The sequence below is a fragment of the Eulemur rufifrons genome, chromosome 7, assembly GCF_041146395.1.
Source record: "Eulemur rufifrons isolate Redbay chromosome 7, OSU_ERuf_1, whole genome shotgun sequence".
NCBI classification, from domain to species: Eukaryota; Metazoa; Chordata; class Mammalia; order Primates; family Lemuridae; genus Eulemur; species Eulemur rufifrons.
The window spans coordinates 269,394,436-269,411,286 of NC_090989.1; the positions used below are offsets into that span (position 1 = coordinate 269,394,436).

Sequence of the window (16,851 nt, forward strand, 5' to 3'; positions counted from 1 at the left end):
AAGGTCTTCACTGAAAAACAGTTAATTGTATACCTTCAATCTTAGCTGATATAAAATGTGGCCAATTAGAGAGATTCTCCAATTTCTGGAAAAAAAAAAAAAAGAGTTGAAAGCATTGACCATTATGTGACTCAAGGCCTCCTCTCAAATAAACCACAAGATATATTTGTCCTGGAATTAAGCAGAAGGGATTATCAAACGTTTTATTTTCCACTCAACAAAACACAGCGAAATGTACCGAATTAAGAGAACGCCCACCATTGCCCATTTCTGATTTCTCACAAAGCTGCCTCTTCCAGGAGATTATGGAGATATTTTCTTGATTCCAATTTAAAACAATAGAAAGATTAAAGGTGGATTAGAAGCAGGCTAGCCAGGTAGTTAAGAATGTGGACTTTGGAGTGAGATAGACTTGGGTTCAAATGTGTCATAGAGTGTAATCAATGTTTTTTTCTTAATATCATTATTTTAAGCTTCATTTTGCTTAAATCTGCAAAATGGGAATAATAAGAAAAACAATTGATTATGTTATGAGGACTAAATTAAATAGTATAGGTTACCAATTGGGATAGTGTCTGTCATAATAAATTATAACATTATTATTAGTACTAAAGAGAGTAAAAAAGTAAATGCTATAAAATGATATACTTTCCTACAATTTTTTTTTAAAAGAGCATGCAGTGTCAATCATTGGTCTTCATTTTCAACTAACATCCGAAGCTTAAGAAATGCCTTGGGCACCTGAGATGAACAAAATGTGGCTCCTTGGCATGAGTTGTAGGGCTGTAATCTAGACGTTTCTGTTTTAGCTTCCTAGTCTTAAGCTTGCAGGAAGATTAAGAGAGGACTCCAGTTGATTCCTAGAGCTACCCATTACTGGACACAAAAGATTCAAAACATGCAGAGGAAAACACCGTGAGCTTGCTATCTCTGCCCCAGCCACAGTGGTCCCTACCCCCAGCCCCCTACCTCCACCTCAGACAAACAACATGATCACTAGCTCCCTTTCTTTGTGGCTCTGGACTCAGAACAGCAATTACTAAATCACCAAATTAATTTTTGTTTCAGAGGGATCTTGGAGATGAGCGAAAGTACTCTGGGCTGGGAATAAATTTATTTTTAATATGATTTAATAAGCTAGAAAGAAAGGTAGAAAACTGCAGAACAAATCAAGTAAATTGAGTTCAAATTCACCCCTAGTCTTACGAAGAGAAAAGTTAAAAACTTTTAGTTTTCAGTGGGTACTCAATTCAGAGGAGTCATTACAACTGTTGGCATGATTAGTACAACTGTCAACTCTAGTATATATGTTAATGAATACAGTTAAACTACTGTTGCGGAGGAAGTAAAGAAGCCAATGTTTGTCCAGCACCCACTGATAAATGCCCTCGTCCTGTGCCATGTCATATCCATGTCTCATTCAATCTTCCTGATAACCCCATGAAATCTATAAAAATGAAAAACAAGATTCAAAAGATTAAGTGATTTTTCCTAGACCCTGGAGCTAAGACACAGAGTGCTAGATTTGGATTGGCTCAGTTCTCCACGATTTATTTAGTTTCTCCAATTCAGGTTTTTTTCCTTCTTTTAAATGGGATGATTATTAGACCTCCTCTGTAAGCTTGTTATAAGGATGAGATGGGATTGTTCCAACAAAAAGTGCAAAAATATTGCTTGGAACATAGTACATACTCAATAAATACTAGCTGTTATTAGAATTGTTATTTAGCAAAGAGGCCAGGCACGATGGCTCATGCCTGTAATCCTAGCACTCTGGGAGGCCAAAGCAGGAGGATCACTTGAGGCCAGGAGTTCAATAACAGCCCGGGCAGCATAGCAAGGCTCCATCTCTACAAAAAAACAGAAAACATAGCCAGGTGTGGTGGCACAAGCCTGTAGTCTCAGCTACTCGGGAGGCTGAGTTTGAGGCTGCAGTGAGCTATGACGATGCCACACCACTCTATCCCAGGCAAAGAAAAGAAAAAAAAAGGTATTAATTTAGCAAAGATAGAATTAAGAATCTGAATCCAATTTATTCTACTCCAAAGTCCACTCTCCTTCTAGTGACCTTCACTTGAACAGCTGATGAACTATAACTGTCAGGGTATCCACACATGCATCATCTGGGAAAGCTAAGGCAGAGAAAACAAAAAAAAAAAATAAATAAATTACATATTTATTAAGAACCTAATACACTCATAGCACTGTGATTGGCACCACAGGAGAAACTAAAGCAGCTATAATATATATATATATTTAAATTCAAAAGTGGTTGTGGACAAGGAGCTATATGCATACTGCTGGGCTAGGCAGTGTGGGAAGAACAAATGTGAATGTAACAGTCTCTGACCCACATGGAAAGGGGAGACCAGCGGATACGGACTTGTGATAGTTTGCTGTGGGGCTGTGCTGATAGACATGCAGAGGAAATTCCGTGAGAGCCCAGAGGAGGGAGCCCTTCTTGCTGCTGGGGGAAGGGTGCAGTTAGTGGAAGGTTCTCTGAGCAGGTGATGGAACTGGCCCTAGAAGATACTAGCCCTTGAAGAGTTCTAATCTTTGAGGAAAGACATAAACAGGGGACCAAGAACAATGGAACAGTCTATCTCATCGAGTTCCAGACTCTGAGACAGACAATGCTTGCCTTGGGAATTCTAAAATGAGAATAGTCCGTCTGGCTCAGAGTAAGAAGTAGATAACACTCTGGCTCCAGAGGAAAGCTGACGAAAAAATTCCAGAGGGCCATAAAGTTTAGATTCCTGGAAAGGAAAAGGGGGTGCTTATTTATTGAGCAGCTACTATGTCACGTGGCAAGCTTATCTAATCCTCATGGCAACTCCATAGTAAGGTCACTGAGACTCAGAGAAATTGAGCAACTTGCTGAGGGTCACAGGAACCCAGGTCAGGGTGACTCTGGAACGCGTACTTTGAACCACCCTCACCCATTCAAATGCCTCCCACTCATTAGGGCTCTCCTAATTTCCAGTAGGATCTTATATGCTTCCTGGCAAAATACTTTGCTTTTAGTTATTAACAGACAAAATAAATGTTGAAGAAGTATGTCCTAAGAGTGAAGGAACAGATTAAAAGTGGTTTTTACGACAAAAATCTCCAAAACGTAAGGGAGTGCCTGGGGAGTGAGGGTGGGGGGAAGAAACTGACTGCATATAAGATGACTAGATGGGGATTGTTTGCCATACTCCCGTAACGGTGGGCTCTATTGTAGTTCAGATTTGGAAGCCACCTTAGGAAACTTCAACTCCTGTTTTCCCATTTTACATAAGAACGAAATGAGATCTAAAGATCCCACACGGGGCGGGAGATCACCAGTCACGTCACCTGACTCTCAAATGATTGCTCTTCCACTGCAGATGATGAAAAGAGAGGGAACACATCCATCAAAGATCACGTGATGGAGTAAAAAAGGGATCGCAGCATATATGTTATATTATATATTAAATAAATAGGGTCATGCAGAGATCAGTGATTAGGGTGGGTCACAAGCCAGAATTACAACGCATTAATTTCATGTACTCAATTAAAAACAAGCAAATACATACATACGTGCATGCATAAAGAATGAGGATGGCTTCCAAGACAGGTGGGACAACATAGGAAATGTATGTTCAAGGAATAGATGAGTGAAAGGCTTTGCCAAGTGCTCCCAACACATTTAGGGACAGAGATCAAGGAGCTCAAGGAACTACATAAGACATGAACATCTTTGTCCTTTTCTTTTCCTGCCTTGTACAGGAGAGAAATGACTTGGCCTCCTCAATTTTTGTCTTTAAAAACTTAAGGAGCACTTTGACAACAGCAGCAGAACATACATCATTTTTATAGTTTATAAAATATTATACCCCAGAGCATATTATATTTTATCCTTAAAATAAATTTGAAAAGTAGATATTCTCACTTTAGAGGTAAGAAAGTAGAAGGTAGAGAAGTGAAGTGCCTCATGCCAAGGCAGAGCGCTGATATGTGCTGGAGGGAATGAGGACTAGAACTAAAAACCCCATGCTCCCACTCCTGGTCTGAGAATTGATAAAATCCGAAATGCCTAGGAATATTCAAATCTATTATATACAATGATTCAAAAGCCCCACCGGCCACCCCCAAGATATACAGTTTCCAAATGCCTAATGGCCACAAATGAAGTCAATCAGTAGTCATGGTCCAACCTCTACTGGGGAGGAAGGGGGATTTTAAGTGACATAATTTATGCCATTCAGTATAGCTCTCTTTTTATTGAATGGCAGCCTCATGACTCTTACAGATGACTTGGAGTTGCAGAAAGTGAAAGATTTGCTTAGGCAAATTCCTTATCCATAGCACTATGCACCTAAGATCTTTCTTCCAGCCAATCTCTGGAAGCACATTTAGGATGGTAGTGCAATTTTCATTTTATAACTAGAGAAACTGAGTTCAAACATTCTTGGCCTAAAACTACATGGTAAGTTCTTTCTAAACCTGAAAGATCTGAATCTGGGATCTCCTGTTTTCAGAATGGTGCCGTAATCCTTGCACATACTACATTCCGGCTTTTATATAGAAGGGATGTCTGAGTCATCTGCTCATCCTACAAATCTTCAGACTTTCACCAACACATATTCTCCACTGGTCCTCTCTCTCCCTGAAGCAGGTAACAATGTTCCCAGCTCTCAGGAAGGATCTCGAGCAGCTACGAGGACATGAGCACATGAGAAAGAAAATCACAAATTAGTGGAGCTAATTTCATCTCTGGCTTCCAGCATGCTATCCACACACAAACTTCACACAGCATATTTTTGTCACTACATTATTTGAACAGATTGGTAACTAATAATTTGTAATCTACCAGTGCTAACGCATGTTGACTTATTAAACACTTGGAGGAAAAAAAAAAAAAAGAAGAAGAAGAACTGTTTTGCCATAAGGGGGAGCTTTTGAGTTCCATAAAGAGGGGGAAAAAAGAATTAAAAAAATATTACATATATGTCCCAGTTCAAAAACAGATCTACAAAGCAGCAAATGGTCAGATCCTTACCAGTGACACGAACAATGTCAGAGGACCTGAATTGCTTAGGTTGGAAAAAAAATTAGGCAAATGAATATTTTTCTCTTATTTTTTTCATGTAAAATTAAAATAATTTCTAACAACTAATAGAATATTTTTAAGAGTATTTGGGGGAATTTAGAGACAGAGTTGGGCTGGTCTACAGCTTCTGAAAGGCAAATGCCCTGGGAAGTGTCTTTCTTCTGTTTTCTTCTGATTCCATGAGGACTTTGAGAAACAACATTTGGGTTAGTTGAATCGCGGCACTGGGGACTTAGGGAAGAGGGGGGACGGCTCTTCATTGCATAACTTTAAGGAAATTCTGAGAGGGAAAAGGAGAAAGGAAAAAAGGGGCAGAGAAGGCAAAAGAGAAGGGAAAGGAGGAGGGAAAGAGGAAGAGAGAGAAGAAGGGAGGAGGGAGGAAAAGAGGAGAGGAGGGTGAGGGAGAGAAAGAGGAGAGTGAGAGAAAAAGAAAGAGGGAAAGGGAGGGAGGAAGGGAGAGAGGGGTAGAGAAGAGAGAGAGAGAGAGAGAGAAAGAGAGAGAGAAGAGAGAGAGCATTTTTAAAAATCTGAGAATCAAGTTTCAAGACTCTTTATGTGCTATAGAAAAGGATGAGGTTTACCAGCAAAGTGCAAAGGGGATCCTGAGAAAAGAGATAGATTTTTCTCCCGCCAGGAGGAAGAAAAAAATAAGAGGAGGGGAGGTGGTGAGGAAGGGGGAAAAAAGCAAGCAAAACAAAACAAAAACAGGAATGTGCGTTTTGAGCAGGAATGAGGAGAGCTGGGAGGACCATAAGGGGGTGTGTACAGAATTTCATTAAATTGTTACTTTAAGATTGTCTTCTTAAAAAAAAAAAAAAAAAAAGGAGGGGGTGGAGAAGCGGCAGCGAAGGCAAGGAGGCAAACGGCAAAGTGGAGGAAGGCTGGGTAGCTCGGCCTCTCCAAACTGATTGATTAGTCATGATCCCCGCAGTTTTAACAGGGACTCATTCAATTGGGAAGGTGGAGCGCTCGGGAGCAGATTAGCATACGCTTGTTTACTCATCTTCTGAGGGATTTTTTCCCCCTCTTTCCTTTCATTTTGTGAAGAAGGAGGGAGGGGAGGGGGGACTGGGGGGGGGAGAAGGGGGCTGTGGCTTGTGTTATAAAGGACGCAAAAAATAAATAAATTAGAGCATCTTTTGGGGGGAGGGAATTCAGCGGATCAGTGTCTTAGAGGAGCTTTTTTTTTTTTTAAGAGCGAGAAATCATATAAAATAAAATGAAATAAAACAAGGAGGAAGGCAACCAGCTGTTAGAGGGGGAAAATAAGGCAGATAAAGGAGAGGGGAGAGAAATTAATTGCCAACCAGGAGGAGTTGGACTGTATTTTTCAAAGGTGGGGGGAGTGGAGCACACACCTTGAGGAGGAAAGCGAGAAAGAAAAGAAAAAAGCAAGTGGAAGGGGGGGCTCGCCCAAGAAGGGTGAAGAAGCGAAGAAAGTCGAGGCGCCGAGGCTCCCAAAGCTGGCAGCTCCGGGCGGCGGTGCAGGGGCGAAGGGGGGGCGGGGGGGACCGTCGGACATGCAGCTCTGGAGTTGGGTGCTGCGCCTGGGGCTGCTGAGCGCCGCGCTGGGCTGCGGGCTGGCCGAGCGCCCCCGCCGGGCCCGGAGAGACCCGCGGGCCGGCCGCCCCCCGCGCCCCGCCGCCGGCCCGGCCACCTGCGCCACCCGGGCGGCCCGCGGCCGCCGCGCCTCGCCGCCGCCGCCGCCGCCGCCGCCGCCGGGCGGTGCCTGGGAAGCCGTGCGCGTCCCCCGGCGGCGGCAGCAGCGGGAGGCGAGGGGCGCCACCGAGGAGCCGAGCCCGCCGAGCCGGGCGCTCTATTTCAGCGGGCGAGGCGAGCAGCTGCGCCTCCGGGCCGACCTCGAGCTGCCCCGGGACGCGTTCACGCTGCAAGTGTGGCTGCAAGCGGAGGGGGGCCAGAGGTCTCCGGCGGTGATCACAGGTAGGCGAGGGCGCCCCGGCGGGCGCTGCACCGTCCCCGCGGCCCCAGGGGCGCGCGGGTGCCTGGGCGCGGGTGGGTGGATGGCGGGTGGGGGGCTTGCGGGTGTGTCTGTACGGGAGCCGCCCTGCGAGCAGCGCGGAGACACCCAGGCGAGCTGCGAGCCTCACTTTGCCCCATCGGTAGAATGGGCGCACTCAGAAGGTTTCGCTGCCTGGCCCCCGGGAGGAGCGTGAGGAGCACTCTTGGCGGCCCCGGGACTCTCCGTCAGTGAGGGCTAGTCCCCGGGGAGCTTAGTGCACGCAACCCGTGCTCGGGATGGTCAGAGGTACTCTGTCTCCGTTTCGGATGAAGGGGAGGATGACCCAATTGGGATGCATGCGAAAGGAGGCTAGGGGACCTTTGATTTCTTTGACGTTTTAAGGGGGGGTAGCCCCCTTCATTAGGCCCGGTTACACTGAAAGCAGGCAAGGACAAGGTTGTTGTGATCGCCAAGACTTAGAAGTCCTCGAAGTGCCCCAAAGTTGCTCTCTGCTTGAAGCTTGCCTCTGGGATTCACCCCGGCCCCCGGCCCCCAGCCACACACACTGCCATCCTATGTCCTCAGCCTATTGCCGGTCACTCGGGGCTGGGGCGAGACCTTCCCAACGCACACCCCGCTAGCTTTGCCCAGACTCGGCCGCGAAACGGGGCGCTTTTCTCATTTGGGACTTTTATGAGCCCGTAATGAATTTGAGTTCTCCCTCCTCACCCTCCCTCTCTCCCCTTCGCGAAGCCCATAGTGAAACCGGACACTTTGCGAGGGTTGCAAACCTTAGAAATGCTCCAACATCCATTTTTCCCCCTCCAAATGAATCTGTGGAAATGCCTTTAATAAAACTGGGGAGCGGGGCGGGGGGCGGGCAGCGCTGGAGGAGAGAAGGAAAGTTTTGCGTCCTCTGTCTGGGAGATTCCCTTCCTGCACAAACAATCTTACCATGCGTGACCTGGGACGTCTTAAAGTGAGAGTAGGGGTTCCCCCTTCGCTGCAGCCAGGAAACGTGTGGAGGCGGCTTGCGATCCCACCCCCTTAAACACACACTTTCTTAGAAGGGACAGCTCTGAGCTTTTCGGGAAGTTCTGCTGCGTTCTACCTTTCTTTGGCTTAGGCTTTCGCAAATGATGCGCTGCCTGTCCTATTTACATGAAGTCCCTCTCGGGAGACCCAAACTCTTCTGCCATACCAAGAACATGCCCCCCGAATCCTCCACTTTCCAGCTACCAAAGGAGAGCGATAGAACGACTCCCCCCCACCAACCCACAACTGACGTCATCGCATGCTATTTTTCCTTTTTTTTTTTTTCTCCTCCGGGAAGGAGAGGGAAACCGAGCTCATTCACTTTTAACTCCCAAGCCCTCGTCAGCCAGAGGAGGGTCTAATGTGGAGCAGAGGAGGTGTTATTCATAATCATAACGACGGTGGTGATAATTCGGGGCTGTGTCGTGTTTACTTCTTTTTCCAAACATATGAAAAACATAGAGCCTGCTGCTAGGAGGTGATAAAAAAAAATGTGTGGGTCTGGTTTTTCCTGGTCTTTACCTGTCTCACTAGTGATTTGGAAGGCTTCCCTGCCAGAGAGGCGAGCCCAGTGTTATACAGGTATCGTCAATGAAAAGGTAGTGAATGCATTTAAAATATATATATGTATAAAACACCTGGGATTCCACAGGAGACTGCTTTATAAGTGTCTATAATTCAGTCAAGGAGCCTCTCTTCACACGCATTCTCTTGAGCACTCATTCACTCTCTCGCACAAAGATTGTTGCAGTAAAATACTTTAATTGGATGGGGGACGTTAGGTTATTATTGCTTGTATAAAATGCCTGGTCCATTTTATGTGTGGAAATAACATTCCTCTCAAAACGAAAAAAAAAAGAAAGAAAGAAAGAAAAGGCACTGCTGTCGTGTAGCACCAGAAAGCCAGGAGCTTTCCCCCCCGAGGATTCTGGTGGATTTTTTTCCCTCCCCTAGTTGAGTCCGAGCCAGATTCGGCGGTGTGTAAACACCTGGCTCCGAGCCAGAAAAGACTCATTCTGCGTATCCTCCACACGGTACAGACCGTTGGACTAAAAAGAACCTGCTTCTCCTTGAATTAAAAAGCAAACAAACAGAGGTTCTTTGCAGAAGTACTTTTTCAGCTCCCTCCTTCATGTAAGTTTGGGCTGGGAGAGGAAGGATCCGAGGTGGGCAGCGGGGCTCGGTGCCAAAACTCGTCGTCCCGCTGCGACCTCAGGTGCCGAGTTTGCTGTGTGACCTCCGCTGGCTTTCTCTGGCTGGGCGTCGCCACTTTCCTAGGAATCCCTGGTCACCTATCTAGAGAGAGCAGTCATCGCTCAGCAGGGACCGCGCTGCTATTTCAGGCAGAGGGCTGCTGCCTCGCTGTCAGGCCAGGCTGCCTTACATCACTCTGTGCTGCAGGATTCAATTGGGTTTCGTAAAGGTCTAATTTTACGGTGCTGTTAACCGGGTCTGTCGTCTGGCAGAGGCAGGCCTTGCCGCTCCTGGTAGGCGGGCTATCCGCCTGGGGATGCTATTTCTGCCCCGGTTCAAACTTCACTGACACCAGTTCAGACAGGCGCTCTCAGAGAGACAGGGGGAAGGAGCGAAGGAGCAGTTTGCTTCTGAAGCTCAGAAAACACGCCTTTTATTTTTCTGAAAGGGAGGAGAAAAAATATATATTAATAAATAAAACAGGAAAGGCATGTGCAGGCAAAAACAAAGCCAAAGTTAGAAGGTGCCCGTGTGCAGGATTCTGGAGAGCCCACCGACGATGGGTGGTCTTTTACGATGGGAGGGGTTACCCAAACCAGTTCTCCTTTTGGCCGAAAGGGGAGAAGGAGACACAGAGAGGGGAGGGGTGTGTGCTGGATGACACAGCTCCTCAGCGGCAGGAACTAGGTTTTAATCCCTGGCATCTCGACTTCCAGGCCTTGCCCCCTACACCACTGAGAGAGCGTGTCTCCTAAACACCGTCTCACCCCACACAGACCCGCCACCCAGGCACAGCCCTCAGCTTTCACGCATGGCAAGTTGGACTCCCTTTCAAGTCCGGGGCGGGGGCTCGTTTCTGACACATTTCTTTGCTTTTGTACCACACCAGGCAGGATCCAGACCCCTGCCCCTCATCCCCAACCACTCCCCCCCACACACACACCCCTCCAGTTGGAAAGAAAGAAAAAGAAAACAATGGACTCAATTTGCTCCGTGGAGCAGAGGCCCTGAGCAGCAGTTAATCTTGTTAAAGTTTCTCCCGACCTGTTAGATAAGTGAAATGTGGACCCCACAAGTCCTGCCCTCCTCCCACCCCTTTCTGTAGCGATTGGGAATTCCTGCTCAGAAGGAGAAAGGGGGTTACCTGAATCCCATCCAGCACCCCAGCTTGCCAGCCTTTTTCTTTTGTTGTAAGTGTTAGACTGGATTGAGTTTTTTGGTTACTCTCAAGAGTGTTTTTTCCCCTCCTTTCTGCAGCTCCCACTTCCTATTGTCCACTCAACTCTCAAAAAAGAGTGCCCACATTTCCCCCATTTCAGAATCACTGTAGCTACCAGGGCTAAGTTTATAGGGAGTTGATATATTAACACAGCTCTCCCCTAATATTCATAGCCCTACCTGGGATCTAGAATATTGGAGTGGTTAGAACCCAGTTTGGGTAGCCAGGTGACCTAAGTGTGAATCCACCTCTGCTGCTAACAAGCTGTGTGACCTTGGGCACACTAGTTGACTCCTCTGGACAACAGCTTCCTCATGTACAAAGTGATGATGGCACAAGTACTTCTCACAGGGTGGTGTGAATGCCAACTCAACTCGTACATGGAAAGTGCTTAGACCCAGACTTGGTATATAGTAAGTGCTCAACAAACTTCATTCTTATTATTAGACACTATTTCCCGAAGATCTCAGTCTTGATTTTCTGGATTGAGGACACTTAAAGGCAGGAAGGAAACTGACTCTCCCTGGGTGCCTCTGAGGTGCTAGGCAATGTGCTTGACACTTGCCTTGTGGCTGTGCATTTTGTCCTCACAAATACCCTGGGAGGTGGGCATCACTGCCCCTACTTTGCAAAAGGGGAATCTGAGTCTCCGCAAGTTGAGATGACGTGGTCCAAAGTCCCACAGTTCTCAGGTGGACAGAGCCCAGATGTGAACTCAAGTCCCAAGTGCCTGTTTCCTGCGTCAGCAGTCTTTTTGGAGAGAGAAGAAATGACTCACATTCTCTTCCTTAATCCTTCTGCAGAACATTTTCATTCTTTTCTGCTTCTTTATGTGCCAACCATATACCTACAGATTAAAGAGAATGGGAAGTGGTTATTAATCTCACCTGGAGGCATGGATTTGGCCTGGCAGATCTGTTTTTCCTTTCACATCAAATTATCAGACAGACCAGGCTTGGAATTTCTCTTACCAATTATGTGCTGTGTGATTTGAGTCAAGTCCCTTCATCTTTCCATCCGTTGGTTCCCTCATCTGTAAAATGGGCATAATGCTATCAAGATGTTTCAATGAAATAAACATGCAGAAAGTACCTAACACAGTGCCAACTCATAGGGACTCAGTCAAGGTAGCTGGACCTAGTGAGTAGCCGCATCCTCCTCTTCCAGTTTGCTAAGTTGGCCTTCAGAAAGCGGGTTCTCTTTGTGCATTTTTAGGGCTTCCCATCTTAAGTTGCGGGGGAGTCTGTCTAGAGTAGACAGTGTATCTTGGGGAACAATTAGACTCCTTCAAATTCCTTCCTTTCACTTTCATCTCCGCTTCCGTGATCTGCTGGGATGACCCCTTCGTAATAAGAGCCAAAGTTAGGTTTAGAACCCCTGGGACCTGTGTGTGGGAAAACTAGTTGGCGTCGAAGGAGAGCATGCACTCCTGGGAACAGAAGCCACACCGTAGGTCACAGATCTCCTGCCACGTGCCCCTTTCTCCTTCCTCGGGCACTCTTAAGACAGTCACTTTCCCCTGAGCTGCCATTCAGTGGCCAAGTAGGGGTGACAGAGGCTGCAGAAGCCTGGGGAACACTTCCCGCTCTCCCTGCACAGAGGAAGGGAAACTTGAGACTCAGAGGTGTGGGGCCCAGGAGTGTGTGTTGTGTATGGTCAGCCTGGGCGTGGACTTGGCCTTCATCTGGGTCAAGCAGCTCACTGTACAACAGGGAAACTGAGGACCAGGGTTACACAGAATTAAACTATAGTCACAGACTGCCACCTCCCAAAGGGACCTGGGAGGTCTTTTAGTCCAGTAGGTCCCGTTCCTCTCTGCACTTGGAATCACCAGCGTTTAAAACATCCTGCTGCCTAGGTTACACACATCCCAGGGATTCTGACGTCATGGGTTGGAGGTTGGCCTGGAAACCAGTATTTTTCAAAGCCTTCTCAGGTAAGGCCAAAGGCCACCAGTGGGAAGAATCACTGATCCAGTCTAACCTCCCCCTGTTCTGTAGGTGGGGAAACTGAGGCCCAAAGGGAAAGTGACATTCCTTGCTTACTGAGCTGGTTGGTGGCTGAGCCTTTAGAGAAATTCAGCTGTCCCAACTCTGAAGGACCTCTCTTCCAGTCCGAATTCCCCTGCTCGCTCCAAACCCCTGGGTTCCATAGTCCCTGACATTCCACTTTTGCAGAGCCATTCCTACGTCCTAAGCCATGCTTTCTCCTTCTGGTGCCTCCTTTATAATGTGAACACTCCTGTAAAGGGGGGCAGGGGTCACACATTGAGTTCTTTGCCCCTGATTTCAAATGACTCTCTCAGAGTGTTTGGGAAGGGAGCCTCTCAGAGCAGGAATAAGGGCTAGGAAACAGGGAAGCCCAGCTCTGAGGCATTCACCACTTTGCTCTGGGCTAGTCCAGTTGCAAGATGTGTTCTCCTATTATTTCAAAACCCTCTCTTTTTGAGATCACTCTGAAACCAGAACTGGCTGCAGGTGTCTCAGACGAGGAAGAGAGAAGCTCCCCAGGTACCATAGGTAGGAGGACTCCCTCTATGGGCAGCTGGTACCTCATCTACTGATGGCAAAGTGCTCAGGAAACCAGCAGGCACCCATTTCTCCCCTCACCAGCTGTTCCTTCCTGGAAGTCTAACTCCTTTGCCTTCGCTGTTCCCCTATCTTCCTTCTTACTGCACTAAGCACTCTGCATCCTGCCCTGGTGCAATGACTGGAAATGCTCAGCTGTGTTTCTGACGCCAGCCACTGAGAACTGACTTGCAAGTTTTTGCCCTGTGGCTTGTTCAAAGACCTGAAACTGGGAATCAGGAGGTCAGAGTTCGGGTTTGGCTTCCTCTGCACTGTATGACCTGTGGTCTCTGATGTAACCACTGAGGCCTCTGGGGAGAGGGTTTTCGATGTGGTTCCAGTCAACACTCCCATCTCATAGGGTGTCATGGGGACCAGGGGAGACAGTAGCAGGGAAACTCTTGGCTGAGAGCAGAACCCAACACACATGGCAGCATGATTAGGAGGAACCAGACTGAGGTCCATGCGATCCATGCCATCAACGTCGAGGTCGTTCCTGGAACGGTGCCTTTATTATCATTATTCACACTGTGGATGATAAATAGTGATTGAGTTAGCAAACCTTTTCATGCCTGTGACCTCACTGGAGTCCTTTGATGTTGGCACTTCACAAGTCTGCCACATCCTGCCACTTACTGCTATGTGACCTTGACAATTTACTGCTCTTCTCTGAGCCTCAGCATTCTCAGGATGCGAAAGGAGGGCTGGGATAGAATAGGGACTTTCAAACTGTGCCCCACAATCTTAGGGAGCCTCTGGGGAGAGGCGGAAGGGCAGGGCTTTGCCTCCCCCCGCCTTCCCTTCACCTTATTCTGCTTAAATTGTGTGATTCTAAAACATTGCATTCGAAGGAATATGTTCCTCCATTACAAAGAGTTTGAATGGATATGGACTGACATTAGGAATTATTGTTAATTTTGGTAGGTGTGATAATAGTATTGTCATTATTTTTTTAAGATCCTAATCTCTTAGAAAGGCATACTGAAGTGTTTATGGGTAAAATTGTGTTATGTCTGCTTTGTTTGTTTGTTTGTTTAAAAAGCTCCAGAAAAAACAAAACAAAACTGGGTGTTCCACGGAGTGGTGGTAGGTGAAAGAGGATTGGCAAATTGGCAACAATTGTTGAAACCAGGTAATCAAAACTTTGGGCTTCAGTACATTTTTGTCTGTGCTTTTGTGTGTGGTTGAAGATTTCCCTAATAAGTTACAAATATTAAGAGTGTTTGAGAGTCACAGGAGGAGGTAAAGTCTCAGATCTGTGTGTGTTCTGTGAGCTGATAAGTTTGCAAATACAGAGGCAACAGCCTGGAGAGGATTAGGGACTCTCCCAAGGTCACACAAAGATTAATTGAAAGTCAAGACGCACACAGTCCAGGCTTCAGACTCGAGGAGCCCTCTCTCCCCTCCTGTCTGCATACTTGCAAACTCAGGTGAAAATGATTGCCCCTAGAGAACTCCAGGGGAATAGAAGTAAAGAGGGGAGTCTTAGAAGGGGCATGTAAAAGGGGCAAGTGGAGACTTGCTGGGCAATAAGAAGCTTTTGAGTGAAAAAAATCTTTGCTGTATGGGACTGCCCCACATATTGTGAAATGTTTAGCATCTTTGGTCCTGTGCATAAGAAATTCCATGGGATCTGCTAATCATTGTGACAGTTCAAGAAGCATTGTGACAATACACACACACACACACACACACACACGCACACACACTCATATTCCTAGTTCTCATTTTTCTGGCTCCTTATTTCTCTCCATCCCCAATTGCCCAGAGAGCAATTCTGGAGACTTCTAGAGCCATGAGGGGATGACCTGCAGGAGCATGTGTTTACTAAGGAAGTATTTTGCAGCGGTTGGCTGTAGGACTCAGGAGTCGGACTGCCTTGGTTTGAATTCCTGACTGTCGCACCTGCTAGTTGCATGACCTTGGGCAAGTTACTTAATATCTCCAAGTTTCACTTTTCCCATCTGTAAAGTGCAGATAATACTGGCTCTTACTTCATAGGGTTGTTTTGAAGATTAACTGGGCCTCCATGTGGAAAATGCTTAGTAATGGAATCTAGACTATGGGGTAACCCAGCAAATGTTAATTCATATCTGTATTACGTGTGTCTGGACCTTGCCACACGTTATTTCTAATACTCTCGGTAACTCTAGCAGTTAGACGTACTTTATCTCCTTTGGCAAAGCCAGGAGTTGCCTTTCCCTTCCTTACAACTCAGGAAAGATTTATGACTATCATCTTAACAGTCAAATAAATAAATAAATCAACTAAAACGAAAGGCAAACCAAGTAAACACTTTATTGTTTCATTTTACCAAACCAATGCATGCTCATTGTAAAAAACCTAAGCAATGCAGATAAAAACAAGAGACCAAGTAAAATTTGTCCATTCCCTGCCAAAGCATTCAACAAATATTTTTTGAGTTCCTGCTATGTCCCAGGGACAGTTTTAAGCTGTGAGTGCAGAGCAGTGAAAAAATAGAAAAATAGCTCTGCCCTCAGGGAGTTTATATTCTGAGCAGGGGGTTGGAGATAGGAGGTGGAGACAGACTAAAAGTGAATAAGTGTATGTGTGGGTGTGTATATATATCTCACGTAATGTCAGATGAATACTTATAAAGAAAAATAAAGTTGAGAAGGGAGTCTAGGAAATGCTGTGTTGGAGTAGGGATGCAGAAAGAGTAAGATTTGAGTAGGATGGTGAGTGAAGGCTGTTATGAGAGGTGACATTGGAGGAGAGACCCAAGATCGGCTCCTGAGGCTGTCTAGAGAAGGCTGGGTGTATTTTAGGACGAGTGGTGCACTGTGAACTAGGAGCTGTCAGCTCTAGACCAGTACCGTCATTAGTTTGCTGTGTGATTTTGGACAAGTCACTTTGCCTCTCGGGACCAATTTTCCTCATCTGAACAATGGGGTAGTGTAGAGTTTATCAACGTAGCCCTAGCAACCCTTCTAGTAGAGACCTCCTAGGATTCTGTAACCCTCATCAGGACTGTCCTCAGACAAAATTATGAAGTTGGCCATAGTTCCAGTTTTCTTCCCTTTTTTGGTATATTTTCCTCCACTAGGTGGTGCCTGTGCCTGTCACCCTCAGGGGCCAAGTACCCACACCCTTTCTGCTTTCTCCCCGCCCCCCCCAGCAATACTGGGAGGAAAAAAGACATGGTACTCCTTCTTGCTAAGGTGTTGACTGATTTACAAGTTAGAATGCTACTCTTTTATTGGTATATACACTTTCATGGTGACCCAAAACCTCTGGGTCACAGAACAAACTACCACTGGTAGAATTTCAAAGACTGACTGAAGACATTACTTGGGGAATATTGGTTCTTCCTGATAGCTGGAAGACATCTCACTAATAATGTAGCTAATTATAGCTGCCATAAATATCCAGAAAACTCACTGGGTGACTTTCCCTATGATCATTTACTGGTCTAATGTTAAAGAACTCAAATTTTGTAATTTCTTACTATATAAAGAGCATTTCTGGACAAATTCCTGGAAGTCATAGTAGACCATTGGCCATTTAGTTTTGCTTATAGTTTTAATCAGATAATGTAATGGATTAAAATCCTACAACTCTAGAGTCTGTAGCCATTTATTTTTCATCCAATTTTCCTTCAGGGATTCCCCAGCACTGTCATCCCTGAGGGGCTTTCTGCTACTTCTCATGCCCCACCCTCCTCTCTTTCCTTCTACTCCTCATACCCACCACATTAACTTTGGATTTTTCTCCAAACAAGAGAAAGAAAATGTATTTGTTTTCCAGTATTATTGACACAAAGCCAGGATCCCTAGAACCT

General features: G+C 46.2%; 1 protein-coding gene across 1 annotated transcript in view; it reads left to right on the forward strand.

Annotated features, from left to right (window-relative positions):
• The first annotated feature begins 6,594 nt into the window (after positions 1-6,594).
• The window catches only part of PAPPA (pappalysin 1), a 237,473-nt gene continuing 227,216 nt past the window's right edge, over positions 6,595-16,851 (forward strand). The window contains exon 1 of the mRNA XM_069474586.1: positions 6,595-7,015. Coding sequence (XP_069330687.1) covers positions 6,595-7,015 — 421 coding nt within the window. The remainder of the gene's footprint in view (positions 7,016-16,851) is intronic.